Genomic DNA, 18,686 nt, shown 5'->3' with positions numbered 1-18,686 from the left:
ACAAAAACAATCCTCTATTTCCTGTTTTTACTAAGTGCAATGGTTATGTTAAGGCACCAAAATATTTTTGCTTGGCTATGAAATTTTCTGCAACTTTGTTGCATGTATTTATAAACGGCTGAGTGGGTAAGCTATGTTTTTTTATGTTGGCTCTTGTATCTGGATGAAGCAATGAATTAAACCACAGGAAAGGCCCTAATGACTTTAACAATCTGAATCATTTATGCAGACTTCTGTTGCTTTTCACATTTAGCAAAGTTTGAGTGATGGATTTAACTTCCATAGTGAAGTGGAATCATTCTTTTGCTTTCTGTTACAGGGCAGTATATACGTTTAATCAGGAATAATTTGTGCAAAATCAAAGTTGAAGAACTAATTTCAACAAGAACTCTTGGCAGAGTGTGGATTTGTGAAGAGAAATGATGCAAGGGGCCTTGTCATGGGTCACCCCAAGCAGACAAGCGCTCAGATTTACGGGCTACTTCCAGTGACACATTCGGAGACGGACATCAAGTGCTGCTTGAAGATCAACAACTTTCTGAAAGATGAACTTTGGTCTACCCGAAGTCAACTTGTTGGGTGACCCAGTAGAGCGAGATGTCCTTCAGGCAATGTCGACTGGCCCACTCCAGACCAAAGATCCAACGCTGAAACTATCTGGGATGACAACTGACTAGGGTCCTTCTGATGTTGGACATTGAGTCCAGTGGTGACACACCTCAAACAATGGAAGGATATCACCCCAGGGGGGCACATGAATGCCAAGGATTTTTTGTCTAAAGATGGAAACACTATACTTTCGACGCATTAAAAAATTCCACAATAATTCACAGGATCATAATCAGGAAAAGAATATGACACCAAGGCTAAAGAAACAGACAATAACATAACCTTGTTAATGGTGTAGATTTTAAGGAGTGTTTAAACAGAATCTCCAAAGTTACAGGGAGATCTCACTATTTAACGTAGATGGGCGGAGAGATTTTGCACAATTTTTGTTTTGTATATATTTTTTATTCTGAATTAAAGCTTATTTTGGGAAATAAAAATGCAGTACACAGAACAATATAGCAGAGGGACAGGGGCATCGGTACAACATGATGTAAACCCCCCCCCCCCACTAATTTCAGCTGCCTGCACGTTCTATTTTTGACGCCATACCGGCAACGAATTACACACGGAATGCGGTCAATGTTGCAATGCAATCGAAGGGCCGAAAGGCCTACTCCTGCACCTATTGTCTATTGCAAGAGAAATGAAGAAAATGCACATAATTGGTGATGTCTCCCCCACCTTTGCGACCATAAATTAGTGCAGGTCGAGAGAGCGAGTCAAGAGTGTTTTATTGTCACAGGTCCCAGATAGAACAATGCAATTCTTATTTGCAGCAGCACAACAGAATATGCATAATACGGATTAAACAACTACTCAGTAGAAACAAAAGTACGGTTCAATGAAAGGTATTTGGTCTGAAATGTTCTCTCTCTTTAGATGGTCAGGCAATCCTGGACGTTGCATGTCTTTGCATTAGTCTCGATTTCAAGCCTTCTTTCCTCCAGAGCTGTGGAAAGGGGGACTTCCCGTCGCTTTGTTGATGCTGGGGGGAAAGTTTGTGATGTTGCACTGGGCGATGGCGCCGCGCTTGTCTTGCTTCGTTGCTGAACGCCGGCCCAGGTATGGAACCCCGCCGATGGATACATTGTGGCTGTAAAAGTCTCAGAGTTCCCATAGCTGCCGGCTGCCTGTTTCACGCAAGGTTTGGCGTGTGGGGAGCGTGCAGGGAAACAAAGCAACTTAAAAACCGGTCTTATGTGCAGGAAAAGAACTGGATTCTTCCTCTCCAATGATGCTGCCTGTCCTGCTGAATTACTCCAGCATTCTGTGTGGGAAGAAGCTGCAGATGCTGGTTTGCACCGAAGATAGCATTCTGAAGATAGATTCCATCTTCGGTGTAAACCAGTATCTATCTGCACCCTTTCCTTCTCTCCAGAGATGCTGCCTGTCCCGCTGAGGTCCTCCAGCATTTTGTGTCTATCTTCGGTGCAATTGAATATTCGTTGAAAGCAAATCCTCCCCCATTCAGGCTTGGTAGAGAAGGGTCAGATTAAAACAGGTTATAATAGTTTAAAATGCAACCAGACTACATAGCCAATTTGTGTTGCATTTATTACTTACCAGTTTGCCTTTTGCAATGTGCTTGGTGCTCCTGTGTAAAACAGTGGATAATTCGAATACTCACATGTTGAGAAGTATTTTTTTTAAAGAATTTGTAACAATCAAGTTGGGTTTCAACCACCCAAAGAGATTGAAGTCTTTACTTGTATCTAGTCGTTGGCTGAACTTTACAGGACGGAAAAGCATCAAGACAAGATGGCATGTCCGAGATAGCTGACCCATAGCAAGTTTAGGGTGAGGGAATGGGAGATTGAAAAATTTTGCTTTTTCTAATCAAAACACAAAATTCTGGCAGAACTCAGCAGGTCAGGCAGCGTCTGTGGAGGGGATTAATAGGGGATCATTGGGGTTGGGTCCCTTCTTCAGACTGATTACCTACCTACGTAGCTAAAACTGAATGGCAGATTAAACATCAAACAAGTGTATTAGGGTGACATGGTGGCGTAGCAGTAGAGTTGCTGCCTTGCAGTGCCGGGGATCCAGGTTCAATCCTGACAATGCCAGTTATCTGTACAGAGTATGTACGTTCTCCCTCCCTGTGACTGCGTGGGGTTTCTCTGGGTGCTCCGGCTTCCTCCAATACTCCAAAGACATACAGATTTTGTAGGTTAACCGGCTTCGGTTCGATTGTAAATTGTCCCTAGAGTGTAGGATAGTGTTAGTGTACAGGGATCGCTAGTGGGCACGGACTCGGTGGGCCAAAGGGCCAGTTTCTGCGTTGTATCTCAAAAGACTAAAGTGCTCTTTCTTCCAGTCCAAGAAACATTTGGGCGGCACAATGGTGCAGCTAGTGTAACTGCTGCCTCACATGCCAATAACCAGTATTCGAGGGCTGATCTTATAGAGGTGTATACGATCATGATGTAGATAGAGTAAATGCACAGAGTCTTTTACCCAGAGTAGGGGAATCAAGAAGCAGACATAGGTTTTAAGGTGAAAGGGGAAACATTTAATAGGAATCAGAGGGGCAACTTTTTCAATGAGAGGGTGGTGGGTATATGGAACAAACTGGCAGAGGATGTAGTTGAGGCAGGAACTATAACAACATTTAAAAGACATTTGGACAGGTACGTGAATAGAACATTTTTAAAGGAATATTGGCTAAACACTGACCGGTGGGACTAGTGTAGATGTGACATCTTGGACAGCGTGGGCAAGCTGGGCCAAAGGGCCTGTTTCCGTGCTGTATGACTCAATAATTCTAATCAAATTGCTGCAGATTTATTGAGGTCGTGTTCAGATCATCAGCGAGAGATTCTCTGTGTCCAGAATCAGAGGGTTCCGACTGCAAAAGAAAACCTTGCTGAGGAAGGATGGAATCAATGCAACAAAGCTGATCGTTTGTTGACTGTAAAACAGTGATGCTTTTGTACGACAATGTGTTAAAGGGCTTGTCCCACTTTCCCGAGTTACTCACGAATTGTCCCGAGTTTTCCCCTTGATTCTAACATGGAGAATGTCCGTAGGAGGTCGTCGGAGTCCGTAGATATATCGTAGCGGCTCGTTATGACAGCCGTAGATACTCGGGGCATCAGGTAAGTCGAGACGTTTTTTCCAGCATGACAAAAAAGTCCACGAGTAAAAAGGCAGTCTGGAGGAGGAGTTCGTAGATCACAAAAATCTTGATTTTTTTTTTTTAAGGTCCTTTCAACTCGGCAGAGGACTCGGGAAAGGGGGACAGGCCCTTTAAATTCAGTTTGGCCTAGTTTTTATCCAGGGAATTTGACCATGATCATTACTTACAGAATTCAATTTACAGATGGCACGCTGGAAGTACTAAAGCCAATCTGAATTAGTGCTGCTATAATTTAATGGTTCAATATAAACCATTTTATTTTAAAGCATTTTATTTTACGACGAAAACTATTCTGTCAGGTATGGCGCACCGTCATATAAATGTGAATATGTTGTTGTGTTGGATTTAACAATATAATAATATGATTATTTTGTATAAAATAATGTATTGTTAGGTATATAATAAAAAATGATGGATGTACCGATTTTCGTCAAATAATGAAATGAAATATTGAATGCTTTAGCCTGTTGAAAAAGGAAAGTAAGACTGACAAACGTAAATGGATGGAAGACCATGAAGTAATTGAAAATGAATTTGGATTCTTACATAGGTAAGTGGAGAAAATATTATGTTGTGAAAGTTGAATTCAGGGTGGTGAACTTCATCTGTTAAGAGTTTTAAGTTTAGTTTTTTTTTAGTTTAGTTTAGAGATACAGCGTGAAAACAGGCCCTTCACCTCACCGAGTCCCCAGCAACCTCTGCACATTAACACTGCCTTAAACACACCAGGGACAATTTACCTTGAAACCAAGCCAATTAACCTACAAACATGTACATCTTTGGAGTGTGGGAGGACACCCTAGATCTCGGAGAAAACCCACGCAGTCATGGGGAGAACGTACAAACTCTGTACAGCCAAGATCGAACGCGGGTCTCTGGTGCTGTAAAGCTGCAACACTACACGCTGAGCCGCCCAAAGTGGGAGAAGAATATGATACAGCTGCAGGCACAGGAGACAAGGCTGCGTTGTGGTCTTCAGCTTGCAAAGTCCCTCGTTTTCATTCAGAATTATCCGGCCTCTGGCCCAAGATCTGATCATTTATGGACATCTTACTGTGTCTCCCCATATGTTCGCCTTGATACTCGTACCCGCGCTGGGTGCTATAAAATACAATGTGTGCAGCAGTGGTAACATTTGGAGCCGTATGTTGTAGTAATTGATTAATATATCCGGGACAGATGTACAGTCACTTGCTTTTGTTCCAGGTTTTGCATCCCATGTAGGTCATGGAGATATTAAGTCGATTATTACCTCGAGATGTTGTGTTCGAGTGAGGCAGATGTCTGTTAATCTCTATTCATTATTTCTATGTCTCATTTTAAAGATCAGATTAAATAACAACCTGTGGCAGCGATTCCATTTACTACGAGAGATAAAACCGCATCAGTGAACCATATTTTAGTGTCAGTATTTGCATTGAAGTTTTGGATGTATAAATAAAATCTGTGGCATCAAAGTTGTTTTCCTTGTTTTAGTTTAGAGATACAGAGCTGAGAATTAACACTATCCGACACACACTGTGGACCCGAATCTCTGGCGCTGTAAAGCAGCAGCTCTGCTGCCCTTCCCTTGTCTTGTTCAAGAAACTTGTTTATTTCAATGCTTAGATCATTCTCTGTTGTAAAGCAACTCGTGAAAATCTATTAGAAGTTTATATTTTTCTCTCATAGGTCTACCATCACAATATTAATGCTACTTCAGTTTGTAATGGAGCCCGCTGGAGGCTTTGGACTGGAAGACCAAAACGTCGTGGATAGTGCCAACAAAATGCCTTTGTATAGTAACATCCGATTGCCCGATGAACACATTCCTTACTTTCTACACAATAATATGCATATAGCTGTTACTTGTGAGAAAGATTCCCTCTGCCCATTTAAGGTAGGTTTAAGCTTTGCACATTTTGATTTGCAGATAGCTAATGCAATATTTTCCAAACTTTTTCAAGTTCTCCTCGAGCATCCAATATATTGATTGCAATAGAGGGCAGATGTTTAAGGTGAAGTGGGAAAGATTTTGTAGGAAATGAGGGGTTTCACACAAAGGGTGTATGGAACGAGCTGCCAGAGGAGGTAGTTGTGGCAGGGACTATCGCAACATTTAAGTAGCAATTAGACAAGTACATGTATAGAGGGATATGGGCCAAACACAAGGAAGTTGGACTAGTGTAGATGGGCCAGTATGGGCAAGTTGAGGGGTGGAGGGCCTGTTTCCACATTGTAAGACTCTATGAGTAAGGAACAATGGAATATGGGCTCATGGTCATAATCCTTTTGCCAAATGGCTTGTTTGTCATGGTTAGGTTTTTTTTTCAGGCCATTAAAAAAAAAAAAATTTACTTTACATTAACTTACGACAAACATTGAAACATGCACAAAGATACCGGCATATGTCATGTCATTTGAAAGCATTATGACAACACCGTGCATACTACAGATACAGATGTCTGGTTTTGTACTAGTTTAAATTTTTTAAAATTTAGTTTAGTTTATTGTCACACGTATGGAGATAGTCAAAAGCTTATTTTTCTGTACTATCCAGCGAAAGCTGGAAAGACTATACATGATTACAATCATGCGATCCACATTGTATAGATACAGGATACAGGGAATAATGTATAGTGCAAGATAAAGTCCACTAAAGTCCGATTAAAGTTAGTCTGAGGGTCTCCAATGAGGTAGATAGCTCAGGAATGCTCCAGTTGTTGATACGATGGTTCATTTGTCTGATAACAGCTGGGAAGGAACTGTCCCTGATTCTGGAGGTGTGCATTTTCACACTTCTGCATCTCTTGTTTGATGGGAGAGGAGAGAAGGAGTGACCGGGGTGAGACTGGTCCTTGATTATGCTGGTGGCCATGCCGAGGCAGTTGAAGTGTAGATGGAGTCAATGGAAGGGAGGTTAATTTGTGTGATGGTCTGGGCTGCGTCCACAATTCTCTGCAATTTCTTGCGGTCTTAGTTGGGGCTATGTGCAAATCAAGTAGAAGTTTTAGTATTTTATTCACTGTGATGTGGTTTTCCAGCATTTATGTCAAGATAAGATTCCTGATTTTAATTGTATAAGGACATTTGTTTTAGTTTAGTTGAGAGATACGGCACTGAAACAGGCCCTTCGGCCCATTGAGTCCACACCGGCGAATGATCCTCGCACACTAACACTATCCTACACACTAGGGACATTTTACAATTTTACCAAAGCCAATTAACCTACAAACCTGTACGTCTTTGTGGAGTGTGGGAGGAAACTGGAGATCCCGGAGAAAACCCACGCTGGTCACAGGGAGAACGTTCAGACAAGTAGTCAGAATCGAACCCAGGTCTCTGGCATGTGCCACCGTGCCACCCTTGTTTTGGTTTCATGACTGTTATTTAAACCTTTAGACCTAGACATGCTTACTGAGATTAGCTCCAACTGGGTATAAAGGAGGGAAATACACCAGCAGACATCTCTTCCAAAGCTGATACAGTCTGAAGTAATACCATTAAATTGTTCTGTGTCTAAATTATAACGGATAGTTTCTAAAAGGAGCTATATTCTGGAAAGTGTATTCATTAAACTGAAAAGAATGACTTGATGGGCCGAATGGCCTAATTCTGCGTCTATATCTTATGGCCGTAACCAAGCTTCATTGGTACCCGTCCAAAGTCTAAATATTGGCTGTCTCCACCACTGGTACAGGATGTACCATCCACAAACTACACTGCTCAGTTAATATTTAATGTATTATTTTGAAAAGTACAAAAATCCGATAACTGAGTTGATGAATCATGAAGAATCTGTGAGTTTACATGGATTTGGAAAGCCAATTTGTAGACGGATGGTCAACACCTTAAATTTGAAGAATGGTCCTTTGAGCCACTGATTCCCGTGACATTTATTGCCCGGATTGCTCTGATGCAATTCCTTCAGGAGATGAATTCTGTCATTGATACCGTTCAATGTATTTAACGTGCAGTGGTAAAGTTTAGCTAAATTTATCCGTGATCCTGAAGGCAATTGAACAAAGCGTAAAATGGATTGTACGTAATAATTCCTGTCATTCCAATCAATCTTAACTGCTAGCCTTGCAGCACTTTTAATGGAAGATATGGAAGAAGACGGAGCTATCATTTAAAACAAAAAATGGTTTTCTCCTCAAAGGTCCTTGGGTTGACAATGTCTTATAGAACCACTAATGAGAAACAGTATTGAGAATCATCGTCCCAATTAACTTTTTCTCTTGAAGTCCAAGGGGTACGATTTTAAATCAATGTAATAAACATAGAAGCAACCCATTTGAGGGAAATTAATTTTGGGCAATAAACATATTTGTCACCGAAGATAGACATAAAATGCTGGGGTCATTCAGTGGGTCAGGCAGCATTACTGGAGAAAAGGAGTAGGCAATTGGCTTATGTAAAATTGTAAATTGTCCCTATTGTGTGTAGTGCCAGTGAATGGGGTGATTGCTTGTCGGCATGGACTCGGTGGGCTGTTTCCGTGCTGTATCTCTAAAGTCTAAACTAAGAATAAAGATGGACATTTTAGAAGGAATAAGAGCATGTTTAAAATAATTTCCAGTACTTTTTACTACGTTTAACCATTTTGTTCCTCTGTTGACATGAAGCATGGCTATCATTTTTCTTTAACTGTGTATAAAGAATAAGCGGTTAGTAATTGGGGTGAAAGGTTAAATTAGACGTGAAGCTAATTCTGCTTTTGCTGCAGAAGTACTTGAGAGAGCTGGAATCCTGCTGGGGCTATGAAAAGAATTGCAAGCCTGAATACAGATTCAGCTACCCAGTGTGTACTGAAGCCACATCAGGATGGTAAGACCCTCATCAAAGGTAATAAAGAGAACGGTATATGAATTTGGAGTTACATCACATTTGAGTGTAGAATTTGATGTGTCTCATATTTGTTGACTAAAGGGCCTGTCCCACTTGGCGATTTTTTTCGGCGACTGCCGGCATCATTGACTGACGTATCGGGTCACCGAAAAATTCGTGGCGTGACGCGGCGTGATGACGTATTGATGCGCGGTGTTTTTTCAAGTGTCACAACATTTTTTTTGTCGCCGCTGGATTTTGAAATGTTCAAAATCTTTTGGCGACACTGACATAACGCCGGCAGTCGCCGAAAAAATCGGCAAGTGGGACAGGCCCTCTATGGTGCAACTGACACATTTATAATTGGTTACATTTCGAACTTGATTATCCCTTGAAGCTTAGTTCAGTGTAGAGATATGGTGCGGAAACAGGCCCTTCGGCCCACCGAGTCCGCGCCGACCAGCGATCCCTGCACACAAAAGCTATTCTGCATACACTAGGGACAATTTACAATTATACCAAGCCTATTAATGTACAAACCTGTACGTCTTTGGAGTGTGGGAGAAAACTGGAGATCCCGGAGAAAACCCACATTGGTCACGGGGAGAATGTACAAACTCCACACAGACAGCACCCGTAGTCAGGATTGAACCCGGTTTTCTGGCGCTGTAAGGCAGCTACTCTACCACTGCACCACCGTATGGTTTGAGGTATCAGGAATAATCATCAAAAACAAGGTTTAGAAAGATCAGGGACTTAATTTTATGGCTTTACACTAAAACTTGGTCTTTTACAGTAATCATTTGTTGTATTTGTATAACATTTTTTAGAAATCTTTGACTTAATAGAGAACACTAGCAAATTATGTACCGAAAGTTTGAAAGTTATTGAATAAGACATTTAAAGCAATCACATATCCAAACTATAAACTGCAGCTTTAAAAACAAATGTTGTTTGTTGTAACCCCTTAATTGGAACTTCACATTATTCCTTTGTGATAAATGAGCTGTGCAATGTAATTAAGCGTTGTAATTACTTTGAATGTAATTAATTCGTGATTGGATTCTTACGAGATTTGTTGCTTTCAGTGCAAGTGCTTGCCATGATACATCATATAGGCGACTCACCACAACACTACAGCTACTAGAGCTGCTGCCTCACAACTCAAGTGATTTCGTTCAGACTTCGGTCTGGATGACAATAAAAGGCTATTCTATTCTATTCTATTCTATTCTATCTGCGTTCAACCCTAACCTGCTGTGGTTCGTGTTAAAAAGGAATACTTGGAACTTTGGCGGCACCCTTTGTGTGGCGGCTCTTTGCATACCTTGTGCTGTCGGTGTGGAGTTTGCATGCTCTCCCTTTGAGCCCATGTGTTTCCTCTAGGTACTCCAGCTTCCCCCCCAGATCCCAAAGACGTGCATATTGGGGGTTAATCAGCCACTGCAAATTGCCCCAGTGTTTAGGTGAATGGTAGAATCAGGGGAGTTGATGGAATAGGTTACGCCAAAAAATGGGCTGGCTTTGTGTACCGACATAGCCTCAAAGGGCTGAAATGGCCTCCTATGTCAACAGGAAATATAGTAGTCGATGTAATTTCTCTATTAGATCAGCTATCAGCTTCAGTTGAAGTACATGACAAAACCAACATTTCTAAGTATCCTTTGATAAGTACGGGTGTCAGGGGTTAGGGTGGAAAAGGCAGGAGAATGGGGTTACGAGGGAGAGATAGATCATCAGCCATGATTGAATGGCGGAGTAGACTTGATGGGCCGAATGGCCTAATTCTGCTCCTATTACATGACCATATGACCATAAGTAGGAGCTGCACTGTGGCGCACAGGTGGAGTTGCTGTCTTATACCGCCAGAGACCCGGGTTTGATCCTAACTACAGGTGCTCGTATGGACAGTGTTTGTACGTTCTGTCCGTGACTGCATGCGTTTTCTCCGGGTGCTCCAGTTTCCTCCCACACTCCAAAGATGCACAGGTTTGTAGGTTAATTGGCTTTAGTAAAAATTGTAAATTGTCCTTAGTGCATAGGATAGTGTGAGTGTAGGGGGATCGCTGGTCGGTGCAGACTCGGTGGGCCGAAGGGCCTGTTTCTGCACTGTAAACTAAATTCAACTAAACTGGTTGAAAACCAGAGCACCCAGAGAAAACCCACACAGTCACAGGAAGAATGTAGAACTCCATACAGATAGCACCCGTAGTCGGGATCGAACCCGGGCCTCTGGCGCTGTAAGGCAGCTACTCTACCACAAGCCGATCAAATTTGATGTGAACCTTTCAAACATCATTCATTCCCTCGTTTGGCTGAGGTTGTTCTTTTTTGTCTTGGCTGTTTTTCATTCTTAGTCCCTATTTGTGTCACTTTATTAACAGGTCTAATTAGCTTAATTTAATTCCTTTTCATTAAACACTAACCATTTCATCATGTTCAACTTTAATGGTTAAGCCATTTATCTTGTCATGTTTTTTTTCTGTATCCAGCAACTGGTGTATGGCTACTTCTTGTTTTATAACTCCCTCAGTACACTGTGTTCTTGCAGCCATTACATTCATGATTATTTGCTCTCATCACTCAACTTAAAATTCTCTGCTTTAAAATATTTTCTTTCAGGAGAAATGCAGCCCTTCAGAATGCAGGGCAAGCTATATGCCACCTGGGGGCGGCACAGTGGCGCAGCAGGTAGAGCTGCTGCCTCACAGCGCCAGAGACCTGGGTTCGATCCTGACCTCTGCTGCTGTCTGTGTGGAGTTTGCACGTTCTCCCTGTGACCGTGTGGATTCCTCTGGGTGCTCCGGTTTCCTCTCACATCCCAAAGATGTATGGGTTTGTAGGTTTTATATAAACTGCCCCCTAGTGTGCAGGGAGTGGACATAAAACTGGCTTAAAACAGAACTAGTGTGAACGGGTGATCGATGGTCAGCATGGACTCGGTGGGCTGAAGGGCCTGTTTCCATTCTGTATCTCTGAACTCTAAACTCTGATCCGCCTTTACAGTTTGGTAAAGCATTGCATTCACTTATGGTCACTCTTCTATAGCAAGGGTGTAATGACACCGGAAAGAATGCAGAGAGGATTTACGAAGATGCTGCCAGGACCCGAGGGCTATATGGAGAGATTGGGCGAGCTGACAAAGTCACAAAGCACGCCGGCACCCCCTTTTGTCCCTCATCCCCCCAACAGTCCCCCCACGCTGGGCCCTCCATTGTTCTTCCCCTCCCCCCTTCACAGCGATTCCTCCACTTTCTCATCGATTGTCGACCCGCGAGGCATTGCCGCCGCAAGGCTGCACCACCACTGGGAACCCATCGTCGCCAGGCTTAACCGTTGCCGCCGCTAAACTCTTATCAACTTTATTTAAGTAATTATTTATTTGAATCTAAGATTTTATGACTTGGAAATTAGTGTACTGGCTAAGTCTAGACTTTAGAGATACAACGCAGAAACAGGCCCTCAGCCCACCGAGTCCGCGCCGACCAGTGATCACCCCATACACTGGCACTATACCTGCAGGCTAGGGACAATTTACCATTTTTACCACAGCCAATTAACCTCCAAACCTGTACGTCCTTGGAGTGTGGGAGGAAACCGGAGCACCCGGAGAAAACCCACCCCGTCACGGGGAGAACGTGCAAACTCCATACAGTCAGCACTCGTAGTCAGGATCAAACTTGGGCCTCTGGCGCTGTAAGGCAGCAACTCTACCGCTGCGCCACAGTGCTGCCCTTAAGTCATACACTTGCACTTTCCATTTTATCTCCGTTGTCTCATGTCAAGTCACGTGTCATAGGAGCAGAATTAGGCCAACCGGCCCATCAAATCTACTCTAAAGATCTTAGTCGGAGAGTAGTTAATCTGTGGAACTCATCACCACAGAGGGCTGTGGAGGCCAAGTCAGTGGATATTTTGAAGGCAGAGATTAACAAATTCTTGATTTGAATGGGTCATGGGGAGAAGACAGGAAAATGGGGCTAGGAGGCAGAGATCAGCCATGATTGAATGGAGACTCGATTGGCCGAAAGGCCTAATTCTACTCCTATAACATATGAACGTAAAGATATTGACATTATATTTGACTCAAACACCGAGTGCTGAAGAAACTCAGCGGGTCAGACAGCATCTGTGGAGGAAATGGACAGGTGATGTTTTGAGCCTAGACCCAAATTTGACTGGTAGATTTGCTTGCTTCCTGGTTACCTCTATGGTGCATATTTTCCTTAATCTATTGCATCCGTGATATTTGAATCAATACTTTTAATACATTTTGTAAGGAACTTAAACACGATACAGAAAGTGGTATTTCACACTGCTATGCCATATGGCTATCTTGGAATACTTTCTCATGGACTGAGATCAAATTTAATTTTGGTTACAATAATATGAGTTTTCAAAACAATGCACCTTACTCATGAAAATTACTGAAAGTCCTGGATAGAGTGGATGTGGAGAGGATGTTTCCACTGATACGAGAGCCTAGAACCAGAGGGCACAGCCTCAGAATAAAGGGATGTACCTTTGGAAAGGAGATGAGGAGGAATTTTGAGGAATGAGGGTGTCGGGGGTTATGGGGAGAAGGCCGAAGAATGGGGTTGAGAGGGAAAGATAGATCAGCTGTGATTGAATGGCGGAGTAGATTTGATGGGCCGAATGGCCTAATCCTGCTCCTATCACATGAATATCTTTAGTCAGAGGGTGGTAAATCTGTGGAATTCATTGCCACAGACCGCCGTGGAGGCCAGGTTATTTGGGTATTTTTAAAACTGAGATTATCATACACTTGATTAGTAAGGGTGCCAAAGGTTGTGGGGGAGAAGGCAGGAAAATGGGTTTGAGAGGGAAAGATAGATCAGCCATGATTGAATGGCGGAGTAGACTGGATGGGCCGAACGGCTTAAATCTGCTCCTATGACTTATGAAGTTGACATATTAGGCAATGGAAACAAAGTGGAAAGCGTAGGCATGAGCTTTCGGTATTTGATTTGATGTAGGTCTCTTCGGTATTTGATGTAGGTCTCGAACCTACATAAATCCCAGCCTTAACATCATTGTTATTCAGCCACAAGTGAGGCTGTGGTTTTGAGAAATTTGTAACATGACCAATGAATGAAAGAATGCAATACTAACAAGCGAGGGTTTCATTTTCTGTCTTGTGACAGGGCCAATACCGTAGAAGGAGCAGAGGAGATTTTCTGGAAGCAGGCCGACTTTGGTTACGTTAAAGAAATGCTTCTTGAGATGCAAACACTGTGTGAACCAGTCTCAGCAGTAAGATTTTGTAAACCACTTTTTGATTTTTGCTGAATTAATCTTTTTCTTTTATATTGGCACAGAATTTGTCCAACATGCCCCATCAGTTAGTCCCATTTACCTGCGCTTGAATCATTCCTATCCATGTACTTATTGCCGAGAACTCAGTGGTTCAATGGGGCTTTATCTTCATGTGCCTTACAGCGCCAGAGACCCAGGTTCCATCCTGACTACGGGTGCTGTCTGTATGGAGTTTGTACATTCTCCCTGCGATGGCGTGGGTTTTCTCCGGGTGCACCGGTTTCCTCCCACACTCCAAACACGTGCAGGTTTGTAGGTTAATTGGGCTTCGGGATCTTGTAAAATTACCCCTAGTGTGTAGGATAGCGTTAGTGTACAGGAAACACTGGTCGGCGCAGACTCGATGGACCAAAGGGCCTGTTTCCACGCTGTATCTATCTGATTGCTTGCCCAGCCTGCTGATGCCTTCACTGTTGCTGGATGTCAAATATCCCGTATGGTAGGCACCCGATTCCCAATTATATAGGGCAGGGAGAATCTTCATCACGGAGCCTGTTTTAATAATTATGGCATGATTGCTTTGAAGTTACTGGTTAGCATTATCCCTTGGATATGCACAAACTGATGGAATAACTGAGCGGATCTGGCAGCATCTCTGGAGAAAAGGAATAGGTGATGTTTCAGGTCGAGACCCTTCTTCAGGCCCGAAACGTCACCTATACCTTTTCTCCAAAGATGCTGCCTGTCGCACTGTTACTCCAGCATTTTGTGTCTATCCTCAGTGTAAACCAGCATCTGCAGTTCCTTCCTTAGCATTATCCCTTCATTGATTGCAAAATTTCCTCCATTACTTTTATAATGATTTCTACACAATGTTTTGGTTTTGATTTTGTTCAAATTTGACTTTTTTTCTTCCTGTGTGTTTTTTTTTAGGGTGATTCATCGCTGGCGTGCACGAAATACACTCGTTATTGTAGAGCCACTAATCTCTACATTGATTTGAGAAACCCAAGAAGGAACACAGACAGGTCTCTATCTTTATGTCTTCTTTGCAATAAACAGCAGACTTTTTTTATGTTAATGCATATTCAGAACATACTTCACTCTGTTGTGTAACAAGTAGCAACTGTAAATTGTCCCTAGCGTGTGTATGATAGTGCTAGTGTACGGGGGTCGGCATGGACTCGGTGGGCCGAAAGGCCTGTTTCCGCGCTGTATCTCTAAACTATAAAACTATAAACTAAAATCCTAAATGCACAGTGAATGTCTCATTGTCTAATATTGTGTGCTCAAAGCATAAGAGGCTTAAGGAGGGAGTCTAACTCGGTTCCTCTGTTCCCAACAGATACAAGGAGGATTTTCTTGAAGAGGGTGAAATTGGAGGCCATTGTAAGTTGAACAAGAAGGCACTAGTGGATGAGGGTGAACATAAGAGTCCTCTACAGTCCTGGTACGTATTTGTACTCGTTGTGGCATTGTGATTCATTGGGGGAGAATATTGGGGGAGAATTATCATTCCTGTTTCAAGATGTTAGGGGGAAAGCTACATCTTGTGGCTTCAAATCCCTTTTCCCCAAGGAGGATTTAAGGTTGGGAGATACCCATCCATCTTCTGCACATGGCTGCTCGTCACAGAAATAAGGGCAGCATTTTAATTTGATCTTTAACTTATCTTAAATACATGAACTTGCAAGGATGATAGTCCACGCAGCTGTCTAGAGAATAGTGTAACTCGTGCTTTAATAATTTCCCTTGCTGGTTGTTTATTTATTTTAGTAGCTGTGGGTAGATTTACAAATTTTACCAATTGCACTCTATTTACGTTGGTATTTCTAAGACTAAATGTAAACCCTTGTCTCAACTACTTTAAATCTCCATGTGTTCTCATGTGCATTTTCCCTTTCCCCTCTCCCCTCCTCCCCACCTCCCTCCCCCTCCCTCCTTTCCTTCCCTTCTCTCTCACTCCCCTTCCCCTCTCTCTCACTCCCTTCCCCTCTCTCATTCCCCTTCCCCTTCCCCTCTCTCCCTCTCACTCTCCCCCTTCTCCTTTCCCCCTCCCCCTCCCCCTCTCCCCCTGTCCCCCTCTCTCCCCTCTCCCCCATCTCCCCCTCTCCCCCTCTCTCCCTCTCCCCCTCTCCCCCTCTCTCCCTCTCTCCCTCTCTCCCTCTCTCCCTCTCTCCCTCTCTCCCTCTCTCCCTCTCTCCCTCTCTCCCTCTCTCCCTCTCTCCCTCTCTCCCTCTCTCCCTCTCTGACTGCGGGTGCTGAGGTTAAGATCAGATCAGCCATGATCTTATAGAACAAACTTTGACCCGAGTCACTATTCCTTATATGCATCCATTGTTTTGTGCAGGTTTGCAGAGTTACAAACGTATTCCCAACTAAACTTTCAACCGATGGAAGGTGGAAATTGTGACCTCGTGATTGAAAAGCCAACCTACTTCATGAAGCTAGATGCAGGTAAAGTTACACTTCCTACTAAATAGATGGCTTCACTTGCATAATGTTTCCCCTTTATGCATTCAGTTCCACCTCTACCTGTTAAATTATGTAAATCAACTTTGGCTCATTCAGAACTTGAAAAGTGTTCTTTACTTTCAGGCGTCAATATGTATCATCATTTCTGTGATTTTGTTAATCTCTATATTTCTCAACACATCAACAATTCTTTTAACACCGATGTGAATATTGTGATGTGGGACACTGTGAGTATTTTGGTCATTTATTTTCAGTTGTCGCCCTCAAATTTAAGACATATTTTGTCGCCATCCTTCTCTGTGAATCAGATAATGGGGAAAAACCAAAGACAAACACTCTTACATAAGAATTTGTTCTTCTCCAATCTAAATGAACATCCTAATAAACTTATGTTTATTTACCTACTTACGTTTATTGGCCCCGCTGTATTTTGCTGTGTTACGATAATTGTTTTAGATGGAACTGCCTCTCTAGGGTAGACGTCAGATCCTTTACCCCAGGGTGGAAATGTCCAATACAAAAGGGCATAGCTATAAGGTGAGAGCGGGAAAGTTTAGTGGAGATTAGCGGGGCAGGTTTTTTTAAGCCAGAGAATGGTGGGGACCTGGATCGCATTGCCAGGGGTGACAATAGACAATAGGCCCTTCAAGTTAGCACCACCATTCAATGTGATCATGGCTGATCATCCACAATCAGTACCCCATTCCTGCCTTCTCCCCATATCCCCTGACTCCGCTATCTTTAAGAGCTCTATCTAGCTCTCTCTTGAAAGTATCCAGAGACCAGAAACATCATCCATCGTTATTCTCCAGAGATGCTGCCTGACTTGCTGAGTTATGCCAGAACTTTGTCTCTATCTCTATAAACCAGCATCTGCAGTTCTTTGTTTCTACACTATAACTTGGCATCATGTTTGCCACAAACATTGTGGGCCGAAGGGTCCGTTCCTGTACTGTACAGTTCTACATGCTATGCATTACAGTCGGGCATTACTGTTAATGCTGTGTTCTGAGTCAATATTCCTTCCAAAAATGGTTAAAATTGTTAAATTTAGCTTTGCAACCTGTCAACTGCAGTGAAGGCTCTTTGGCAATTGATGGAAGCAGCCTGACATTTTAATAATTCTGTTCAAAATTCCGCAGATACTTTACTTCGTAAAGTTTGAGATGATAAAATGAAGAATGGCTCTGCTGGCACCAACCAATATACTTTTATCAATCGCAGACAGGACCATTTCCAATGCTCTCCTGCCTGTCCTTCACTGCCTCGTCTCAGTGCATACAGAATCACCTCCCATATCCTTGCAAAGTTCAATCATATTCATCTGTCATCATCAACACTGTACATGAGCTGTGGAAATCTCACATTTGAAAAATTGTCATCTTATTTCACATCCTTCAAGACTTCACTCGCACCTCCCTTTCCCTTCAGTTTTGTGACAATTGATAAAAACTAGTCGTGCCTTCTCCGCTCCCCCCCTTAGTTCGATCCAAGACTTTTCACGGTCCAGTGGGCGAATCACAACTAAATTGTCCTTAGCATAAGTTGGTATATTCAGTTCAGATAGTACTTTGGGCTTGGTTTCCTTGGTTGAGCGCTTATCATAGAAACATAGAAAATAGGTGCAGGAGGAGGCCATTCGCCCTCCGAGCCAGCACCGCCATTCATTGTGATCATGGCTGATCGTCCCCAATCAATAACCCGTGCCTGCCTTCTCCCCATATCCCTTGATTCCACTAGCCCCTAGAGCTCTATCTAACCCTCTCTTAAATCCATCCAGCGATTTGGTCTCCACTGCCCTCTGTTGCAGGGAATTCTGGTGTTAGAACACGTACTTTGTTTTTTAATTGTAATGTAGTTCAACAGTTGGTGTTTTTGTTTTCACTGAGTTACACCTTAGTGAAGATATAAAGTACCCGACATGGAACAGTGTAGCACAGGAACTGACCCTTCGGCCTACGAGGTTAGTGCCAAACATGAGACCACATTAAATTAATCTCTGCTGCCTGCATGTAATCCATATTCATCCATTCCCTGCACATTCACATGCCTATCTAAAAGTCTCTTAAATAACACTATCATATCTGCTACCACCATCACCCTGGCAGTGGGATCCAGGTACCTACCACTCTCTGTGTAAACAAAAAACCTGCCCCAAACTTTCAAGCCAGAGAGTATACTTAGTGGAATTCATTGCCATGGACGGCTGTGGAGGCCAATTTATTTGGTTATTTTTAAGTGGAGATTGGCAGGTTCTTGATTGGTAAGCATGTCAAAGATTATGGGGAGAAGGCAGGATAATGGGGTTGAGAGGGAAAGGTAGATCAGCCATGGTAGAATGATGCAGTGGACTCTTTGGGCCGAGGAGCCAAAT

General features: G+C 42.9%; 1 protein-coding gene across 5 annotated transcripts in view; it reads left to right on the top strand.

Annotated features, from left to right (window-relative positions):
* The first annotated feature begins 1,352 nt into the window (after positions 1-1,352).
* Positions 1,353-18,686, top strand: part of eogt (EGF domain specific O-linked N-acetylglucosamine transferase) — a 35,086-nt gene continuing 17,752 nt past the window's right edge. The window contains exons 1-9 of one of the 5 annotated variants that reach the window (XM_033036682.1): positions 1,575-1,674; positions 4,215-4,301; positions 5,423-5,630; positions 8,460-8,560; positions 13,726-13,834; positions 14,771-14,865; positions 15,183-15,287; positions 16,188-16,294; positions 16,436-16,539. In XM_033036682.1, the coding sequence (XP_032892573.1) occupies positions 1,595-1,674; positions 4,215-4,301; positions 5,423-5,630; positions 8,460-8,560; positions 13,726-13,834; positions 14,771-14,865; positions 15,183-15,287; positions 16,188-16,294; positions 16,436-16,539 (996 nt within the window). In that variant the 5' untranslated portion in view covers positions 1,575-1,594. Of the gene's footprint in view, positions 1,461-1,574; positions 1,675-4,214; positions 4,302-5,422; positions 5,631-8,459; positions 8,561-13,725; positions 13,835-14,770; positions 14,866-15,182; positions 15,288-16,187; positions 16,295-16,435; positions 16,540-18,686 lie in introns of those variants that run through there. The other 4 variants (XM_033036681.1, XM_033036679.1, XM_033036683.1 and 1 more) reach the window with 4 other exon arrangements.

The sequence above is a fragment of the Amblyraja radiata genome, chromosome 18 (assembly GCF_010909765.2).
Source record: "Amblyraja radiata isolate CabotCenter1 chromosome 18, sAmbRad1.1.pri, whole genome shotgun sequence".
Classification (NCBI taxonomy): Eukaryota; Metazoa; Chordata; class Chondrichthyes; order Rajiformes; family Rajidae; genus Amblyraja; species Amblyraja radiata.
This window is presented reverse-complemented; position numbering and strand designations above follow the sequence as displayed.